Source organism: Leptonychotes weddellii, chromosome 16, assembly GCF_054177405.1.
Source record: "Leptonychotes weddellii isolate Sample4059 chromosome 16, ASM5417740v2, whole genome shotgun sequence".
Taxonomy (NCBI): Eukaryota; Metazoa; Chordata; class Mammalia; order Carnivora; family Phocidae; genus Leptonychotes; species Leptonychotes weddellii.
The window spans coordinates 41,429,172-41,451,391 of NC_138384.1; the positions used below are offsets into that span (position 1 = coordinate 41,429,172).

Consider the following 22,220-nt stretch of genomic DNA (forward strand, 5'->3'; position numbering starts at 1 on the left):
TTTCCTGTATTTTTTTTTTCTTTTCTGATTGTCTCTCCCTCTCTCTGTTTCTTTGAATTTCCTTTAGTCTCTTGTGTCTTCCTTGATACCTATCTTTGACTCATTCTCTCTCTCCCTCTCTCTCTCTACTCTATTTTACTCTCACTCTGGTTCTATTTCTCTGCACCCTTTTTTCTTTTCTTTTTTTTTTTTAAGATTTTATTTATTTATTTGAGAGAAAGCATGCATGGCGGGGAGGGGGCAGGGAGCAGAGGGAGAAGGACAAGCCAACTCCACACTGAGCACGGAGCCTGACCTGGGGCTGGATCTCAGGACCCTGAGATCATGACCTGAACCAAAATCAAGAGTCAGATGCTTAACCAACTGAGCCACCCAGGCACTCCTGCACCCTTCTTTTCTCTTTGTTTCTCTCTAGTCTTGGTCTCTATCTCTTGGTCTCATACAACACCTGACACAATCCACCTCTCCCTGTGTTTCTCTGCAGTTATTTTTCCTCATTAACTTGCTTGCACTCTTGAGTTCAAGTGCCTCCACTCCTGGCTTCTTGCCTAGAGTGGGATGGCAAGAGGGACTGTTCTAAGGACACCTCTCCTTTCCTGTCTGAATGGGAGGACCAGACTCAACCCCACCATCACAGACAATTAAGGGACTAGTCCTGAATGGATGTAAGTGTGTGTGTGTGTTGTGGGGGAGTTCAGAATGGAAGGGAGAAGCCAGAGCTGGAAGGGTCCTAGAAGGCAGCCTAGAGCTATGTCTTTTCTTACTCCCAAAAAAGACATCCTAGCAGCCTCGAAGACCTAGAAGGTGGTGCTGTGCGAGTCGCTCAGTTTTCCCAGAATCCCCACCACTTCTTTTGGATACAAGATGCCTTAACTCAGCCATCCATGCCTTACCCCAAAACCAGCAGTTTTCCTAAGGGATTTATTTCCCAAGTCTGAGAATCTGGACACATGAGAAGGACATTTGATTTTGTTTAATAACATGTATAGTCAAGATATAATACCCTGGAATTTTGCTTCAGGACAGTAAAGATTTACAAATATTTGGTACAAAAGGAGTTGAAAAACTATTTATTTAGATTATTACAGATAGCAATCAGTATGCCATGATTCTAGAAATGGTCTTCCTCTCTGGAGACTGGGGCTCAGAGATGGTCTCTATATCTTAGACTTTGAAAATCAATGTACACACACACACCAGCAAAGTCCTGATAAACCAACACAAGTAATCTTTGATTATTACTATTTAATATCACCTTGAATAGAAACAAAAGAACTTATTGAATAAAACCCTTCCTGGCCCCCTGAGTGGCTCAGTCAATTGAGCATACAACTCTTAGTTTAGGCTGGGGTCATGATCTCAGGGTGGTGAGATCAAGCCCGACATTGGACTCTGCACTCAGCGTGGAATCTGCTTGAGATTCTTTCCCTGACTTCTCCCATCCCTTCTGCAACTCCCCCTGCTTGCACTCTGTCTCTCTCTCTCTAAAAATAAATAAGTAAAATCTTTAAAAAAAAAAAAGAAATAAAACCCTTACAACTGAATTATTTCTTTTGCTATTCTAAATCTTCATCTTACTGTGTTTAAAAAAAAATGATTAATTGGGGTCTGGCAAAGAGAAAGGAGTCATATTTGTTCTTTACCAAGACTTTCTAAAATAATATGGTTACCCTATTTTTGACAGATTCCAGAAACTGAGGCCAAGAGGGTTAGGTGACTCACCAATGAAGAAGAGGTGGAGTTGAAATTTGAACCCAGATTGTCTGATTCTTGAATACAATAGTCTAGCTACAGCTAGACTGCCTCCCACATTCTACCAAGACATGTTGAACTAGGGGTTGAGCTGAGAGACTAGAAATATGAAGAAAGAGGGATGGCCCCAGTGGATTTCCCTGGGTGAATTCAATCCATCTTTATTCAGGTGGGAGATTACAAGTTATATAACCAACCCCCCAGATAAAGCAATATCCTCTCTAATGGCATCCATACCCGGAAAACTTGAATCTCAGGGTGTTCAGATTTCTGCACAGCTGATTTCTCAGAACATATTTAAGCAGGATCTGGTTCCCTGGACACAACCCTTCAACCTGACACCATGGAGCTAGGAGGGGCCTTCACCATCTTTCTGGCACTCTCCTTGTCTTGTCTACTCATCCTCATTGCCTGGAAACGGAACAACAAGGGGGGGAAGCTGCCCCCTGGGCCCACACCAATACCCTTCCTGGGGAACGTGTTGCAAGTCCGTACCGATGCCACTTTTCAGTCTTTCATGAAGGTAAGTCTGACGACTCCTCTCACAGAGCTGGAAGCAACTAATTCTATAGACATATGTATAACCTTGTAACATCTAAAACACAGACTCTTGGAAACACAGACTTCATAAAGCCTATGAATACTGAAATTCCAGAATCTTAAACGCTTGGAAACACAGACTCCTGGCACACTGGAAATTAAGACTCTCACAATCTCAGACTTTGGAGTCGTAGTACCTTACACACTTAAACACAAGAACTCATGGACTTAGAACTTTGACACTCAGTATCATGAAATCTTAGGGTTCTAGAAATTGAGCATTGCAGAAAGAGAAGCATAGATCTTGGAGTCCAACTCATCGAGGTCCACCATTTTACAGATGAAGAAACTAAGGCTTTTGGAGACTTTGGGGGGTCTTGCCCAGGATCACAGGAGCCAAGGCATTTGTGCCTTTTTCTCAATAGTCCTTCCAAGACCAAGACTCACCTTTATCTGTTATTCCTACATTTGTACCCTCTTGAAATTCCCACCCTAAAGTCCTCAATTGATCTATACTTGGTGCTCCAATCAGCTCCCTCCTCTTATGTCTTCCTTTACTCCCAGCTCAAGGAGAAGTATGGCCCAGTCTTCACTGTGTACATGGGTCCCCGGCCAGTAGTTGTTTTATGTGGACATGAGGCAGTGAAGGAGGCCCTGGTAGACCGAGCAGATGAGTTCAGTGGCCGCGGAAAACTGGCTTCAATAGAGCGAAATTTCCAAGGTCATGGTAAGTAACAACAACAACAACAAAATGATTATAATATACTTCCTATGTCCCAGGTTCTTTGATAAGTACTCTGTATGAATCATTGCATTGACTCCGTTGAGAGAACTATTAATGTCCTACTAATTTTGCAAATGAGGAAGCTGAGGTTGAGAAAGTTTGGGTAATATCACACAGTAAGTGGAACCATTTTGTTTTGAACCCAAACCATCTGACTCTTGAGTATCTGCTGCATTACTTCTGTTTTTAATGGATTAGTGGCACTGTGTACCCACTGAAGCCCTTTCAGCCAACCTTACTTCTTATCTCTCTATACATACATACACACCCAACCCATAGGTCTCTGCCACCTCCATTTAGGTAGATATCTTTCTAGTGTGTCTTATACATCCATCTTTAACTGCTCACACCCTTCAGTTCCAAGAAGCCTCATGCTATTCTTTCCATACTTCCATCCATCTATCTATCCCTGTCTATTCCATTCCATTTATCCACTTTTCTATTGATCCATACATCCACGAAAAAATCCATTTATTAATTAGCCTTTCTATACAAATATCTTTCTATCTAATTTATCTGTACATCTATGAATTAACTCTCCATTTACCCATCTATCCATCATTCCATCCATCCATTTGTTAACCCTTCTATTATTCACCCATCAATTAATCTTCCAATCCATAAATCTTTCCAACCATTTATCCATTCATCTCAAACTATCTATTCATTAACCCTTTACTCATCCATTGAGTCTTTTGTCCATCCATCTATCAGTTATTCCAGTCAAAAAACTCTTCCTTCCATTCATTAATCCACTGAAATAATTTCATTAAATTTCCAAACATTAATTATCAATCCATGCACATCTGGTAATTTCTAAATGTTTCTTACTACAAGGTAGGTATAGTGATGTACAGGCGTGAGCTTCTATGTACATGTATGCATATATCTAGAGAATCCAAGTGGTGTATAGAAGATAAAAGTAGTTCTTCTTTCCAAGGTACTGTAAATGGCATTCTACCTACACCTCCCTCCACTTTCCTATGCATCCACCTCCCTCCACCTTCCTACGCATCCAGCCTTCCTATTTATCCAGTTCTAGGTCTTTATCCTGTAAGATACTCTCCTTGATCTCCCTGAATCATTCCTAGCTTGATTTCCTTTCCCTTCATCTCAATCCTAGACTGTTTTTGAGGGTGCTTTAGAGAGGGAACCATAGTCTCTCCATCAAGCCTGGGAGGTTGGGAGGGGCTTCCCTGAGACCAGAGTGTAGAGTTTTCATAATTTGTCCCCATCCTTGTGTAGCACAGAGTTGGACACAGGAAGGGAAGGGGAGGCAGGAGGCTGACATGGAGATTCTGGCAGGTGTAGCTCTGGCTAATGGAGAACGATGGAGGATCCTCCGACGCTTCTCCCTGACCATTCTTCGGGACTTCGGAATGGGAAAGCGGAGCATTGAAGAGCGGATCCAGGAGGAGGCTGGCTTCTTACTAGAGGAATTACGGAAAACCAAGGGTATGGGGTGGGGTGGGGGCACATGGGGCAGGGCTAAAAGGTAACTGAATGGTTATAGAGAGCTCAGTCATGAGAAGATGGGCCTTGGTGAGAGAAAGCTCTAGAATGGGAGAGGATGAAAAAGACTAAGGGTTTACTGAGATTTCTAGCCTGGTTCCATGTTAAAAGTTAACATGCAAGCCCCTTAGAGACCACTTGTTCAGAAGCTTTAATCAGTGGATCTCAGGGATTTTGTGAGCCCCTGAAATCATGTGCAGACTTTTGCAATATGTAAATTAGTGCTTTTTTCTGGTGACAGGATGAAATTTAATTGCATACTTATGTATACATATAATACATACATGCAATTGTCATAAAAATCATACAACATAAAATTTTACCATTCTAACAATTCTTAAGAGTCTTTTTCAGTGTATTTGCATTGTTGTGAAACAGATCTTTAGAACTTTGTAATCTTGCAGATCTGAAACTCTATGCCCATTTGATTATATTTTTTAAGGAATCCAATCCCTGCCTCCAAATAAGGTCTGGAACCAATGGGATTTAGAGGAAAAAAGACAGCAGCTAAGAAATACAAAGAGGAATAGATAAGATATAGACAGAGAGATAAATTTCTCTAAATCAGAGTTTTTCTTTTAGGCTTCATGGATGCTAACTAAACAGTCTACATAAAGGCTTTGAATATCTATGTACCCCAGAAATTATTTGCAAAATTGTGTATTTGTGAATATGAGCATTGTCTCCAGATCCAGCATCCTTGTTTCAGATGGTGCAGCTGAGGCCAAGGGTAGAATTTTCTTAATAGCTCAAATAGAATCATTGATAGAGATATATGGAATCCAGTCATCCTTTTTTTTTTTTTAATGTGTCCCATACCATGACTTCTTTCCCAAATCTGTGACTCTACAGCACAAACACAGTTAAATACTAATACCGAAAAGTAATGATTAAACTCCACCAGCATTTCTTGAGTGCTTACTACATGGCAAGGACTGTGCTAAGCATTTCACATGGATAATTATATTGAAGCCTCAGGTTTAGTGGTTACTAAACCAATTTACATACTGGAAAATCTAGACTCAAAACACAAAAATGAAGTAACTAACACTTGCTATTAAGCAGTGGTGTCAGGACTCGTATCCATGACTGAATGATTCCCCATCCTGTGCTCCTAATCATTGTCTCCAACCTAGACAATTTCCACCATCCAGGTTCTCCCATCGAACCCACCTTCTTCCTGAGCCGCACTGTCTCCAACGTCATCAGTTCTGTCGTCTTTGGAAGCCGCTTTGATTATGAGGACAAGCAGTTCCTGAAGCTGCTGCAGATGATCAATGAGAGTTTCATTGAGATGAGCACACCTTGGGCACAGGTGCCCACCAACACTTCCCTGCCCACCGCCAACTTCAGTTAACTAAGTACCTGCCTATACCTCACTTAATCCTCCCCACAACCCTGGGAGTCAAGTAACAATACACCTGGAGTCTCCAAGAAACAAATGGACTCACCCAATCCTCAGACCCAGTGCTGGATGTTGAGCCCAGCTAGCTGACTCCAGACTCAGCCTATGTTGGCCCCAGGTGCCCATTGCTGACAAACCCCCTTTGTCTATTCCCCACAGCTATATGACATGTACTCTGGGATCATGCAATATTTGCCAGGAAGACACAATTGCATCTACTACTTGGTAGAAGAACTCAAGGACTTCATTGCCTCTAGGGTGAAGATCAACGAAGCATCTCTTGACCCACAAAACCCTCGGGACTTCATTGACTGCTTCCTCATCAAGATGTACCAGGTACCTCTTCCCCTTTCCCCAATCCTTCTCTCTCATCATCCTATTCCCTAGCACCTGCAATTTTAACCTGCAAACATGTTGGAAACAAGCACTGTTTCACATGGTTGACTTTTATTTATAGATGAGATATAGAAACTGTAAAGGCATGCATAAACTCTTACACTTTTTTTTTTTAAGATTTTATTTATTTATTTGACAGAGAGACACAGCGAGAGAGGGAACACAAGCAGGGGGCATGGGAGAGGGACAAGCAGGCTTCCCACTGAGCAGGGAGCCCGATGTGGGGCTCGATCCCAGGACCCCGAGATCACGACCAAAGCCGAAGGCAGACATTTTACGACTGAGCCACCCAGGCGCCCACTCTTACGCTTTTAAAATAAACTTTGAATCTAGAAATTTTAGGAGCAAGGATACTTAAAACTTATACTTTTTAAATCATTTGTGATTATAACTGCCAGAGACTTACAAATACAGAAAACCAGAATGAGTCTTTACAGTCTTAGAATTTGAGAAGCTTAGACTAAGAATTTGAGAAACTTAAGAGTTTAAGCTTTAAACTTAAAAGTCTTAAAGATGTAGAAATTTAGAAGCTTAATACTTCTATATCATAGAGTCTTAGAATTTTAGAAATTTATGATTTTTTTGTTATACAAACCTCAGCACTTGGAATTTTATAATTGCATAGCTTAATGTCCTAGAACTTTCAAATCTCTACTTTTTTCTCTTCCCAGTCTCCCCACTGTCCACTCCAATCACACTGGCCTCCTCCTTGCTGTTCCTCTACACACCGGACACATTTCTGCCCCAGGACCTTTGTTCTGGCTGTTTCCTCTCCCAGATAGTCACTTGGTTTAACCATCTATTGTGTTTTCACAAAGGGTGACAATAAGAAGATAAAGACAGAAGAAGGTGATTCTATGTCCTATCCCTCTCGTTTTCAGGATACAAATAATCCCCACACAGAATTCAATCTCAAGAATTTGGTCTTGACCACACTCAACCTATTCTTTGCTGGCACAGAGACTGTGAGCTCTACACTACGTTATGGATTGCTGCTAATGATGAAGTATCCTGAGGTGGAAGGTGAGTGTCCACCTGAGCTGCTTACCAGGTGACTCCCATTCCCAACGGAGAAGAAGACATAATCTTGAAACCGTAGAACCCCATGGCCTTATACTCTTCACACTTTGGAATCTCAATCTACAGAATCTCATAATCTCTGACTTAGAAGTCCATTTAATTAATCTTCTACTTGGTGCTTGTGTTAGTTTCCTAGGCTGCTGTAAAATTACCAGAAATTTAATAGCTTAAATTAGCATAAATCTATTATCCTACAGTTCTGGATTTCAGAAGTCCACACAGGATTTCACTGGGTGGAACCAAGGTAGAATCAGTTCCCTTGCCTTTTCAGCTTCAAGAGCTGTATTTTTTGCATTCCTGGGCTCATGACCCTTGCTCCATCTTCAAAGCCAGCAGCGTAGCATCTTCAAATCTCTCTGCCTCAGTTGTCATATCTCCTCTGACTCTGACCCTTCTGCTTCCCACTTATACAGACACTTGTGATTATATTTAGGGCCAACCTGGATAATCCAGGATAATCTCCCCATCTCAAGAGCCTTAACTTGATGATGTTTTCAAAACCCCTTTTGTCCTCTATGGTAGCATGCACAGGTTCCAGGGATTAGGAGGTAGTATCTTTGATGGACATTATTTAGCCAACTATAGTGCCAGAATCCAGTAGAATCCATCTCCAATAAATTGCAATCTGGTCTGGTTGGGTAACTCTAGTGATGAGGAACTCATTCCTTCCTTAAGGAAAACCCCCAATTTCGGCATCTCTCCCTTCTAATGCAGTTCAAAACAAGCCAACAAATTTTTCCCTGTATAAACAATGGGAGAAACTAACTTATTTCCACTCAGACTTTTCTAGCCCCTCCTCCATTGTCTAAGTTGTGTTTTACCAAATAATAATAATAACGAAGTATCTAAATAATCAGATATTTAATGGACACCTGCTATGTGCCTAGGCACTGTTGTAGTTACTTGCACGCTGGATTTTATGTAAATTTTACAACTCTATGAGCTTGTTGGACCATCACATCCATTTGGAAGATGAAGAAACAGAGGCTCAGAAGGTAAAGTTATTTGCCTCAGAGTCACTCATCCAGGAAGTGCAGGGAGGGGTAACTGCACCAATAGTGTTTTTAATTTCTGTTACTAATTGCTATCACTTGCTTCAATCCTGTCCTGGTTATGTATTGTACCTTTCTCCCATCCTGTCAAAAATCTGTGTATCACAGCCCGTCTGGAACCAGGACACTGCCCTGCTCGTTAGTGCTTTCAAGATAAAGACCAAACATCCCAGAGGGCACTCAAGGCTCCAGGCTGCGTGTCTCCCCGTGGTCTGATGGGAGCACCCCACCAATGTGTCAGGTGTTAAGAATAAAGAGGCAATGCAAACACATATAGTGTGCTCCCTCAGGATCCACAGGTACTAACGGTACAAACCCATAGCTGAGCCTTGGCCTCCAGAAACACCTCCTGTGTCCTTGTTGGCTGTTTTCTGGCCCCTTCTAGCCAAGATCCATGAAGAGATTGACCAGGTGATTGGACCACACCGGATCCCAAGTGTGGACGACAGAGTCAAGATGCCCTACACAGATGCTGTGATCCATGAGATACAGAGACTGACAGATATTGTACCCATGGGTGTCCCCCATAATGTCATCCGGGACACTCATTTCCGAGGCTACCTTCTGCCCAAGGTAGAGCTGGTTCTCATTGTTATCACTTCTCCCTCCACCTCACTCCTCTCTCCTCCTGGTTCCTTGACCCCACCCTCCAACACAGATTTCTCCTAACTGTCCCCATTTTCACTCCAGGGCACTGATGTGTTCCCCCTGATTGGCTCTGTCCTCAAAGACCCCAAATACTTCCGCTACCCAGATGCCTTCTATCCCCAACACTTCCTGGATGAGCAGGGCCGCTTCAAGAAGAATGAAGCCTTTGTACCTTTTTCCTCTGGTAGGTTTCTACGGTCTGAGTCCCCCCCACTCCCACCCCAGGAACATGCTAGATGTGACCCCCCCAATCACTGGTCTGTATTTGACATTCAGGTCTGAATGGGAAGTTGAATGCTATTTCCCAGAATCCCAGAATCATGGGCTATTAGAACCATTGACTCTGATAATTAGAAAAGGTATAGCACTAAACAGGTATCAGCAAACTTTTTCTGTTAAGGACCGAATAGAAAATATTTTAGTTTTCATCAGCCGTAGTGTCTCAGTCTGAACTATGCAGTCTGAACTATTCAGCTGCCCCCTTATGCCGCAGAAGTGACCATGGACAGTATGAAAATGCATGAGAATGACTGTGATGCCAAAAACCTTTATTTATGGACATAGAAATTTTGATTTCATCGAATTCACAGGTCACAAAATATTATTTTGCTTTTGATCGTTTTCACCTATTTGAAGATGTGAAAAGCATCCTTAGTTTTGTTAAAGAACAAATCTTCAGTTGAGTAAATTTGAATATATAATCGGCTTTATTAAATGATCCATGAATCAAGCAGCATTCCATCTGTAAGTAGAGGGGAGCCTCAGGAGTTGCAGAAATAGAAGGTCTGTATAGGGAGGAGAGTGGGCAAGAAGTTATTAGCAAAAGAAAAGAAAGGATTGTTATAGGCAAGGTCACCTTCCCCTAGGGGAAGGGCAGGGTTTTTTAAACTTAAATTTAATTAATTAACATATAGTATATTGTTAATTTCAGAGGTAAAGTTCAGTGATTCATCAGTTGCATATAACGCCCAGGGCTAATTACATCACATGCCCTCCTTAATGCCTTTAACCGAGAGTTAAGAGTCTCTTAAGGTTTGTTTCCCTCTCTGATTTCGTCTCGTTTTATTTTTTCCTCCCTTCCCCTATGATCCTCTGTTTTGTTTCTTAAATTCCACATATGAATGAAATCATATGATATTTGTCTTTCTCTGATTGACTTATTTTGCTTTGCATGATGCCGTCTAGCTCCATCCATGTCATTGCAAATGGCAAGTTCTTATTAGGCGGATTATGTCATCTTCCTTTAGGGGGTGGAGAGGGCCCATGTGACAGATCACTTCATTGGTGCTGATCAAAAAATTCCCAACTAACTGGTTAAGACTACATTTCTGGGGGAGGTTAGATATTGAGCTTGGTTTGATGACTGGGCCTAACATAAATTACTCCATTTGGGGCCTCTGGTTTTCTTTTCTTTTTTTTTTTTTTTAAGATTTTATTTATTTGACAGAGAGAGATAGTGAGAGAGGGAACACAAGCGGGGGAGTGGGAGAGGGAGAAGCAGGCTTCCCGCTGAGCAGGGAGCCTGATGCAGGGCTCCATCCCAGGACCCTGGGATCATGACCTGAGCCGAAGGCAGACGCTTAACGACTGAGCCACCCAGGCGCCCCTCTGGTTTTCTTTTTTAACAGTTTGCAGGCAGTACAAAAATAGGCAGCAGGTGAATTTGCCTAATGAACAGTAGCTTGTGACCCATGACATAATACCTTAGAATAGTATTTTAAGTATAAGCCACACTGAATCAGTGCAGTGGTTAGGAAACAGGGCCCCACCCCACCACTTACAAAAGGTGGAGTCATAGGTGAGTTACTTCCGTTCTCTGCCTGTAAAATGGAGATCCATCTCTCCAAACCACTGGAAGGGTGACCAACAAATAGTAAACATTATTTAAGGGTGAGCTTTCTTTTCTATTTTTGTTTCCCCTCACCAACATCTGGCACCTAGCAGGCATTTGATAAACCTTTGAGAAATTTAAATGAACAGAAACTTCAAATTCGAGGATTTTTTAGAAGCATTCCATCTTGGGAGCTGATGGAATCAAGCCATCAGAGAAATAGGGGCCATGTGTTGAGACCCTATAAGTGGCAGATCCTAGCAAAGCCCACTGAGTCTTTATAGTAACCCCTACAAAGCAGGTTTTATCATGACCCCAAGGATGCTGAGGGGGGCACTGAGGAGCGATGGGGCCAGAACGCACCCCACGCCCTCATGATCCCAGTACAGATATGAGCAGCCCTCCCACCCTCCCCTGTGCCCACAGGAAAGCGCATCTGTCTGGGCGAGGCCATGGCCCGCATGGAACTCTTTCTTTACTTCACATCCATCCTTCAGAACTTCTCTCTACACCCGCTGGTGCCGCCCGCTGACATTGATATCACACCCAGGGTCTCAGGCTTTGGCAACATCCCTCCAACCTACGAGCTCTGCCTCAAGGCCCGCTGAGCGCCCCCTACTGGGCGCTGAAGGAACCGTTGGAGAACAGAGTTCTGTTCACGGATACAGGTGCACCACCTCATCTCCTCTAAGTTGGAGAGGAGCTCACAACAGCTTAAATTCTCACAACAGCTCTAAGAGAAGGCACTATTCCTACTGTCATGGGACTGCAGGTCAGGGAGGTTACCTGCAAATACAGAGATGTGTATCGGCTGCATTCAATGGAAAAGCAATGCGCTGTTCAAGATTTCAGCAACAATCTGGAGGATTTGTGTTCTCATGTTCCCCTCTACGGGTGATTCTCGTCTCCACCAAATTCTTGTTGTAGATTCTATGTCTTTATGTGATAGTGACCCAAATGTAGTTCTCCATTCTTCTCCCTGATTATCATCTTCCACACAAAATAAAAGACGCCAGGGTATCAAGGCTGTTGCGTGTAGCATGCTTCTTATGTGTTGCGTGCACCATCACTGTACATCATAGAAAACTACTTAAAATGACCTTTTAGACATCTTTGTTACTATTTATCCTTCCTAGCAATCCACCACCAGAGATTTTCCACTTGATGGTCCACCTCCATTCTCAACCATCTTGCTGGCTCCTTCCTCCAACCCCCATCAATCATCTCTCCCTCTAAACCTGCCTTCCTGATCTAGAGGGCACTTCTTTCACAACTCCCAGTTCCAAATTCTCCCCATTCCATTTTGAAGAATAGTTCAGCCACCCCAACTTCTATTATTCTATTTCCAAACTCCATCAACTTGCTCAGTGGATGAAAGCTTTCCTTCATACTTCATTTCATTCAACCAATGTTTACTGAATACCCAACATGTACCAGTACCCTCTTCAAGTACTTGGGATCCATCAGTGAACAAAGCAGATCAAAACTCCTGCCCTGGCGGAGTTTCCTTCTAGTGGGAGAGGTAGACAATGAAGAATAAACATAATAAATAAGTAAATGATAGAGTATGTTAGAACAGCAGAGATTCCAGGATTGGGATTATGATCGGGACAGGGTAGATCTCACAAGGTGTTGGAGGAACAAGCTATGCAGGTATCTGGGAAGGGAGTGTTTCTGGCAGGGAGATAAAAAATGGCAGAGTTGTAAAGCAGGAGGCTGTGCGTGTGTGTTCTAGAACCCACAAGGAGACTGTGGCTGGGGTGGAGGAGGAAGGGTAGGGGAAATGGGAAGAAGGCAGGGCATTAAAGGGCCAGATTGTGTGGAGGCTCGTGGACCTCAGTAAGCACCTGGGCTTTTAGTCTGAATGAGATGGCGGTTCCTGGTGAGCAGAGGATGACATACACTGACTGACATATTTTAAAAGCAAACTCTGACTGCTGCATGAAGAATAGACTGAGGGTGGGGAAGCAGAGATACCTGCTGTACAGGCAAGGAGAAGTGAGTGGGTTTGGAATCTGCTGTGAAGATGGAGCTGGCAGGGTTTGCTGATGAAATGGATGTGGGGTGGGGGAAAAAGAGGGTCAGGGATGAGACCTCAGCCTTTGGAATCTCTCTCTTAACCTCATATGTTCCAGGTACATGAGCCCCCATAAGAGTTGGCTTTGTAATTTTAGGGAACATGAACAGACTGTGGATACTTAAGTATATAAGGCTGCTGGCTGCTGTGAGTTTATCAATAAGTTCATATTATTTTGTGAATTCTGGAGACCGGGGCTCAGAATATGAGCAGGGAAAAAAAGAGTTAACAGCCAGGGGCTGCTGCCGCCACTGTCCCCCCAGTGACCCCTGCAACCCTGGACACTGAACCATGGCTGTGGGACTCTTGACCCATTGCCGCCACTGTGGACAACTTCCTGATTGTATTTGTGATTTTGTGTTACTTCCTCATGATTCAAAGTTTCAGGCAGAACTATCCAGTCAATCACATGTTAAAGCCTTAGGGCTCAGGGTTTGGTGAGGAAGAATAAATGGTCCCTCTAGCTGCTGTGGTGCAAAGCCTTGCCCCTGACCAAGAATCTCACATTAGGAGATTCTCCCAAAATTGGAAGGGATTTTGAGATGGGGTGGGCAAGAAACAACAAATGTCATTCCTTACACACAATATGTCCATTGGGTCTTCTGGGACTCAGAGGCTAAGTTGAAGTTAGGAGGGCAAGCATTTCATGGAGGGGTAATGCTTGTGAATGATAAGAGAGGGAAGAAACAGAATAGGTCAGAAGGGTCTTCAAACCCAGATGTAGACGTGACACACTTGTGGAATGAAAAAAGAAGGAAAATTGGGTGAGAAGAGACCCAGATCTCCATGCAGAGCTGACAGAGTCTCATTCCATCAAAAAGTACATCGAGATTGAAGATTGTCTTTTAGGGGTGTCTCATGTTGGGGACAAATTGTCATGCCCTATGTCCCAACTGTCCTCAGTCTCTGAGGCTTTCTTGGAAGAGTGTGGACTCAGCTCCAAGCTGAGGTGGATCCTGACAGTGCTGCGGCTGGAGGCTGTCAGCTCACTGCTCTCTTAGCAGCTGAACATCAAGTTCTCAAAGGGGGATCTGGAGGCACATCTCCATGCCCACCACGGACACAGACATACCAAACACACATCATTATAGCCCTACCACTCTTTCCATGAGTAGTCTTTAGAGCTACCAATACATTTAGCAAGTATATAGACCAATGGTCATAACACATTCTTAGCTGTGAAAATCTTATGCAGGATTTTCCTGTGTGCAAGTCCAATACATGAAATAGGGAAAAAGATTGCTCATCTCCCTCTGAGTGAAGCACAGAAGAGCTCTAGACCCTCAAAGACCCTTCACTTTCTCTCATGAGGAGACATCCCCAGGGCCACAAGGCACCCAGCCATTCCAGACACATTCCTGCCCTCAGTCCTGCACCCTGTTGGGATCTGCTGACATTAAGGTGACCAGGAGAGAATCAGTCACTGACCACATGGCTCACAGTCCAGCACATAAATTACTGGTATCAAGGAAAACCAGTAATTAGATGGGTTTCATCTAACAAAAACAAAAATCAGAGTTATAGAACAAAGATGATAGAGGCAGAAGGAAAAACTAGGCAATGTGGAGACTATGAACTTCATTTTTTTTTTTTTTAAAGATCTTTTATTTATTTATTTGAGAGAGAGAGAATGAGAGACAGAGAGCATGAGAGGGAGGAAGGCCAGAGGGAGAAGCAGACTCCCCGCCGAGCAGGGAGCCCGATGCGGGACTCGATCCCGGGACTCCAGGATCATGACCTGAGCCGAAGGCAGTCGCTTAACCAACTGAGCCACCCAGGCGCCCCATTTTTCTTTTCTTGAGTGGGCTGCTGACAAACTGGCAGCAAGGCTGGTTCTGCCCTTGGGCAGTTAGATGGATCATCAATAAAAACAAAACGAATTCTTTATTGGATTGTCCAGGAGATCTTGGGACTTTAAATCTGCAGTGTGTGAAAGGCTCTCTCTATCCATATCTGTCATGTCCTTAGCACCTTCATGTTTGGTTTTTATCATTTACTTATCAGAATTTCCCACACTGCTCCCTCATGAGACACATGTGTTGCCATTCTTTTTATTATTATTATTATTATGTCAGTGACCATACAGTGTTTCATTAGTTTTTGATGTAGTGTTCCATGATTCATTATTTGCAAATAACACCCAGTGCTCATTGCAATATGTGCCCTCCTTAATACCCATCACCAGGCTAACCCATCCCCTCACCACCCACCCCTCTGAAGCCCTCAGTTTGTTTTCCAGAGTCCATGATCTCTCATGGTTCATCACCCCCTCTGATTTTCCCCCCCTTCAGTTTTCCCTTCCTCCTCCTAATGTCCTCCATGCTATTCCTTATGTTCCACATATGACTGACACCATATGATAATTGACGTTCTCTGCTTGACTTATTTCACTTAGCATATGCATTGTCTTTCTTCTCAAAATTTGTCAATTTAATGATCAAGAAAAGGTGACACACTATGGTTTAGGTTTTTATTTCTTTGATTAGTAATGAGACAGGACTTTTGTGTGTTTATCCTAACATTTCTACTTTAAAGAGTTGTCAGTTTATATCCCTCACCCATGTACCTACTCTATATTCAGAATTTTTCTCATTGATTCTATAAACTTGTCATGTAATGAAGATGCTGACCTTTATTCTTGGTTTTGGATAAAGGGATTTCATGATGCATTTGCCCTTGAATTCATGGTTGTTGTTGTTTTTTTTAAACAATGAAATTATTACTTTTGAAGTCAAATTCTAATTTTTTGTGATTTGTCTAATTATCTCTAGTTTTAAAAATTTCTTCTCTGTACATACTTTTTGACCCAACAGTTACACTTTAGAAAAGGGTGCAAAGATGGAAACACAAGGATGTTCATTTCAACTGTGTTTATAAAGCCAAAAATAAGATTAATAATCCACATGTGCATTTTCTAGCAGAGTAGCATGCATTGGTTATCAATACCACGGGAGCAGAACACTATGCACTAGTTACCAATCCCAGGAGAGGACTCCAACTACATGAAGGATGGGAAAAATCATCACCATTACAACCACCAAGAACAGAAGTCCAAACGCTTCTGCCAACTGCATCTTGGTATCAGAGTTGCTAAGGAAAATACAATACAGTCAAGTACTGCATGGAACAATGGTGAATTGACATAGAGGAGAGACAGCAACATCAGCTTTAATAGTGCCCATTCATCCCTCATGGCTAGCAGGTCTCTTCTAGCAGGTGACACAGGGCAATTCACCTCTGGCACACCTCTCTTGTGCCACATGGAAAGACCCTGTCCCCATCCTGTGGGGACAGATATAGCAGTGGGGTTGGCTGGGTGCCGTATGCTTAAGCAGAACAAAGGAGTACTCATTGAACTTAAACAGGAATAGATATTCCTAGCCCAAGTGATAAGCCCAGCACAGGCTGTGTAGGCTCTTTCTCTCTTGGTAAGAAGTGTTTCAGGCCCAAGAATCATTTGTATGTGGCTGAGCAGGAGGTCAAACGACTGTGCACTTTGAGACAGCCTCTTCCAACATCAATCTATAGGGGGCTGATATATCTCACACAATAAGATACTAAGCAACCAATAAAAAGTAATAATTAGGGGCGCCTGGGTGGCTCAGTCGTTAAGCGTCTGCCTTCGGCTCAGGTCATGATCCCAGGGTCATGGGATCGAGCCCCGCATCGGGCTCCCTGCTCAGCGGGAAGCCTGCTTCTCCCTCTCCCACTCCCCCTGCTTGTGTTCCCTCTCTCACTGTCTCTCTGTCAGATAAATAAATAAAATCTTTAAAAAAAAAAGTAATAATTGAAATTTAGACACATAAAATTACATTATAACTTGTAGTGAAATATTTGTGTTATGAAACTATCTTCTGGAAATATCTGGACAAACAGAAGACTCCAGCTTTCTTACCAAGCCCTAAGTAAATTAATTGGTGCTTTTCCTCCAATAAGAGAAAGATCCAGAACTAGAAAAAAACATTACTAAAAAGGTTTCAACGAAGTCTCTTTGATTTTCTACTTGATAAAATATTAAGTGAAAAGCAGATGTTACCTGAGCAACTTTCTTGGTTCTCAGCAGCTGGGGTTTCTTCTCTCCACTTCAAGGATCTGAGCACTGGCGAACCCTCCCAAGAGGGGTGTGCAAAACAGACTCCTTGAAGGAGATAGGATGACCACCTCACTGCTCCCAAGGGGTAGGCTATCAAGACTCTCTTTAACCACTGAAATAAATGACCTTAATGACACCTAATTACAAACTTCCCTTTCCCATTTTGGCCAAGAGAGGAGAAGTGGAGGGGGTATTTCCTCTTCCTCTAGATCTGTACCATCCAGCAGGATTGCCACTAGCCATACGTGACAAGTGAGCACTTGGAATACAGCAGTTGATGAGGGAGTGTTGCTACCCTGTTATTGCCTCCAGTCCATAGTTTCACTAGGGTTCACTTAGCTGAGAAAAACAAATACTGCATGATCTCACTCACCTGGAGAATCTAAAAAAGCCGAACTTATAAAAACACAGGTTAGAGGGGCGCCTGGGTGGCTCAGTTGGTTAAGCGACTGCCTTCGGCTCAGGTCATGATCCTGGGGTCCTGGGATCGAGCCCCGCATTGGGCTCCCTGCTCAGCCGGAAGCCTGCTTCTCCCTCTCCCACTCCCCCTGCTTGTGTTCCCCCTCACGCTGTCTCTCTCTCTCTCTGTGTCAATTAAATAAATAAATAAAATCTTTAAAAAACAAGCAAACAAACAAACACAGGTTAGATTGGTGATTCCAGAAGCTGGGGGCTGGGGGAAATGGGGAGATATTGGTCAGAAGGTACAAACTTCCCATTATAAGACAAGTAAGTTCTGCAGATCATGTATAGCATGGTGACTATACTTAACAGTATATTATATTACATACTTGAAAACTGATAAGAAAATAAATCTTGAATGTTCTCACCACCAAAGAAAATAGTGATTATATGAGGCAATGTGTTAACTAGCCCTACCCTGGTAATCATTTTGCAATATATATATGCACCAAATCATCACATTGTACACTTTCCACCTACACAGTGCTACATGTCAATTATAAATGAAGCTGGAAAAGAAAAGAAACCCACTTCAGATGAGCCTTGAATATTATGAAGCAGCCTGTCGCAAGATGCTGGGGAACAAGGTTTCAGGCAAAGGGAACAGGTAAATGTAATTGCGTACTAACATATGTTTATGTGCATTCAGGAAGGTCTGAAAGAGAGTTTACCTGAATAGAAAGTCTTATTTCTATGAGAGGGAATTTAAGGTTGCACTGCTTACCTTTTCCTAGGTTACAAAGTATAAGATTTCATTCCACAATAAGCATTTACTGAACTTAGGTTTCTGAGGGTTAGCTGGGGGATTGCCAGTCTGGGCTCAGCTTGGCTAGGTGGCTTCCCTCCACATGGCCATCATCTTCCTCATGTCCAGTGGCCCAGCCCAGCCCTGTTCTCATCATGATGGCACAAGTGCAGGAGTGAAAATTCAACTGTACAAGTGCCTTCCGTGTCTTTGATCACTCCACTTCCATGAAGCAAAGCAAGTCACGGGGCCATGCCCAAGATCAAGTTGTGAAGACATACACTCTCTATCCATGGGGATGTGGAGAAGTAACTGTTTCTAAAGGATAATTTACTCTGAGTTTCACTTTTTTCGTTATCCTTTTCTGTATCATTTAAACTATTTTAATAACCAGAGTGTATCATTTTAACATCAGGGGGAAAAAAGTAATAAAGCCATTCAATTTAAAACAAAAGAGAATAGGGACGCCTGGCTGGCTCAGTTGGTTGAACAACCAATTCTTGATTTCGGCTCAGGTCTTGATCTCGGGATTGTGGGATTGAGCCCTGCTGGGCCTGGAGCTTGTTTGGGGTTCCCTCTCCCTCTGCCCCTCCCCACCTTGTGTGCATGCTCTCTCTCTCTAAAAAAAATAAAAATTTAATACAAATTTAAATAAATAAGTAAAACAAAAGAGAACAGAGCTGTCCAACTACTTATGTGTATTTATTATTGTCTAGTTCTGAAACAGTTAAATTTTTGGTGCAACTTATTGTATGAGTTTCTTAAGGCTGCCATAATGCATCGCAAGCCTCTGTCCTAGCTTCTGCCAGCTACCTGCAACCCATGGGGTTCCCTGGCTTGTTGGCCACATCACTCCAATCTCTGCCTCTGTCTTCTCATTGCTTCCTCCTCTGCGTGTCTGTTTTCAATTCTGTCTGTCTCATCCCTCTCTTTGCCTTTCTTTTATAAAGAAACTTGTCATTGGATGTATGACCCACTCAAATAATCCACAGTGTTCTCCTCATTTCAAGATCTTTAAATTAATTACACCTGCGAAGTCCTTCTTCCAAACAAGGTAACATTCACAAGGTCTGGATATTAGAACACAGACATAACTTTTGAGGGTCACCATTCAACCCGCTGCACCTATCATACATACTAGTGACTGTATAAAATATACAAGAATGGTTTCAAGAAAAGAAAATGAACATTCACCACTTCACCATTAAAACTTTGGAAATCCACTCTGTCCCTTTCCAGTCATATCCCTTGCCTCCCCTGAGAAAAAATTTCTATTCTGAATTTTCTATTTATCATTCTCTTGCCCTCTTTTAGAGTTTTTCCATATATGTAGCATTAGCAATTTAAGCTCTATGTGAACAGATTTCACTCGAACCAGCCTGTTCTTATTCCTCTTACTATTTCCAACACCTGCCTGATAGACTACAATATTGTGTAGTGGCTAAGAGATCTAGCTCCGTGCACAGACACACCTCGATTCCAGTCTTGGCTCTGCAACTTCCGAGTTGGTGACCTCAGCTTCTTCCCTTGAAAGCTGTAAATAGTAACATAACCTATCTCACAGAGCTGTTGCTAGAATTAAGCAAGGGTCATGCATGCAGATCACTTAGCATACTTCTTGGCACATGGCATTCAATGATCATTAGCTGTAATAATAAATACAGCCATTATTATGCTGGTTTGTTACAAGATGCCATTTATTTCCTTTCTGCTTCCATGTCCCTTTCCCCAAGTGGATTCCTTTTTTTTTTTTTTTAAAGATTTTATTTATTTATTCATGAGAGATAGAGAGAGAGAGGCAGAGGCAGAGGGAGAAGCAGGCTCCCCGCGGAACAAGGAGCCTGATGCGGGACTCGATCTCAGGACCCTGGGATCATGACCTGAGCTGAAGGCAGACGCTTAACCGACTGAGCCACCCAGGCGTCCCTCCCCAAGTGGATTCCTGAGCAGAATGCCTTTGACCTAAATTCCTGGACACACTGAGAATGTAAGTTGCATAGAGTCAGATGTTGGATTGTTTGGTTGACTGCTATATCCTCAACACCTGACACAGTGCCCAGCACATAATAGGTGTTCTATTAATATCTGCTGAATAAACTGCTTGTCTAAATTTTCTGTCCATTTCCTAATCTCATTCAAAATAGGCTCTCCTCTCAAGAGCACAGCTTTCCCTAACACTCTCTCCAATGAAGGTGACACATTTGACCACCTCCATTGAATCTCATGGTCAAAAGGTAGGTTAATACCTCTTACTTCTGAATACCACTTGACATCCTGGAGCATAGACATAATATGTGCTTTTAAACTGTCTCTGTTAAATTCCAACATTATGGGCATGCCAAGGAAAATCTCCATCAATTGCCTTTTCTCTTGAGTATGATTATATATTCCTGTATCTTCATATGCCTAGTTATTTTGGATTTGTCCTGGATATGACAAGTGATACATTGTAAAGACTCTGGATTCTGTAATGTTCTACTGAGGAATATTAATTTGTTTTGTTCTGTTTTGTTTCAGGGAGCAGTTAACTTGGATGAACTCAAATGCACAGCTCTGAAATCTCCTTTCAGTTTTTTAGACTTACCTGTCACCACATGGAGTTTCCCAGCACATAAGTACTTCAATAACAGGTCAGAAATTTGGACACTGTTTATACAGAGATTTGGGGCTCCCCCACTCTGCCTCTCACCTTTTGGAGACCCTATCACGGCTACCACCAGGCACTGTAATCACCATGCATTCTGTCCTCTGGTTCTTCAACTCAGGAAACTTACAAAGCTTCTGCTTGGGTTTCCGCCATCCTCGAGGCACTGTCCCGACCTGCCTTCAGGCCAAAAGGTTTAATAACAGGAATCTCCCTTCTGACCCCCTGCTTTGATCCACTCTCCAGTGAGGTCAGGGAATCTGGTTTTCTTTTTTTTTTTTTTTATCATTTTATTCTGAGTTGATAGCTGTTATTTTCAGGATGTTTGACCCAGTAGGAGCTATTCAACCATTACCAGAGTCAGAAACTCCCCAGAGCACTTCTAGAGTATAACCCTCCACCCTCTTATGAAAACCCTTCCTTCGTCCCTGTCTTCTGTCAAACTTTCTCCCTCTCTCTCCTCCAACACCTGCCCTGCTCCTGCAAGAAGGCAGACCAGTGGGCATGAGCTGTCCCAACAAGCGGAGAGAAAGAATCTTGACTTTCTTCTGCTCCTTGGCCTTCCCCTCCCTCAGCTCACCCTGATCCTTGCTGCCATCTGAAACCTGAACACAAACACTTCACTCTCTGGCCAAACCCCTCGTTCTGCTCACTCTCCACTTCACTGTGGTGACACTGCTTGGTCGGGTCTTTGGTTAATGTTCCAAAGAACGCAAACTCAGCAAAAGGTCAAATATCCCTCCTATTGAGAGACCTGTTTTATTTATTTATTTTTTTCACATTTGGAATCTGCTGTTTTAGTCTTACAGGGAAGTTTTTCAAGAACCACAGGATTATCAGGAACAGTCTTCTGATGTTTCATAAAGAGAAAAGGTGGTAGGGCTTGGCAGTCCAGCATGGTGGTTAAGGGCATGAAATCTAGAGTCAACAACACAAGGCCATGCCTAGGTTCTACCCTGATCAGCTGTGGTGCCCAAAACAACTCACTTCCACCTCTTTGGGCCTTGCTTAACTCATCTGCAACTGGGGATGGTAAACCCAACCTCACGGGCTTGCTGTGAGGACTTAAGTAAGATCATGCCCATAAAAAGCTTCACAAGTAAGTAAGATAATAAGCTCACTGAATGCTACCAAGAAGGCTTACCTAAGATACTCACGTGGGAATGTTTTGAAACTAGTTAGAGGTGGTTGGTTTCTCA

General features: G+C 42.8%; 1 protein-coding gene across 1 annotated transcript; it reads left to right on the forward strand.

The window, feature by feature from the left end:
* The first annotated feature begins 2,095 nt into the window (after window positions 1–2,095).
* On the forward strand, window positions 2,096–11,608 carry LOC102744893 (cytochrome P450 2G1). Its single transcript, XM_006747580.1, has 9 exons — window positions 2,096–2,275; window positions 2,857–3,019; window positions 4,382–4,531; window positions 5,743–5,903; window positions 6,153–6,329; window positions 7,271–7,412; window positions 8,907–9,094; window positions 9,212–9,353; window positions 11,427–11,608. The coding sequence occupies exons 1-9, from the start codon at window positions 2,096–2,098 to the stop codon at window positions 11,606–11,608; spliced, it is 1,485 nt and encodes a 494-aa protein (XP_006747643.1).
* The last annotated feature ends 10,612 nt before the right edge of the window (window positions 11,609–22,220 follow it).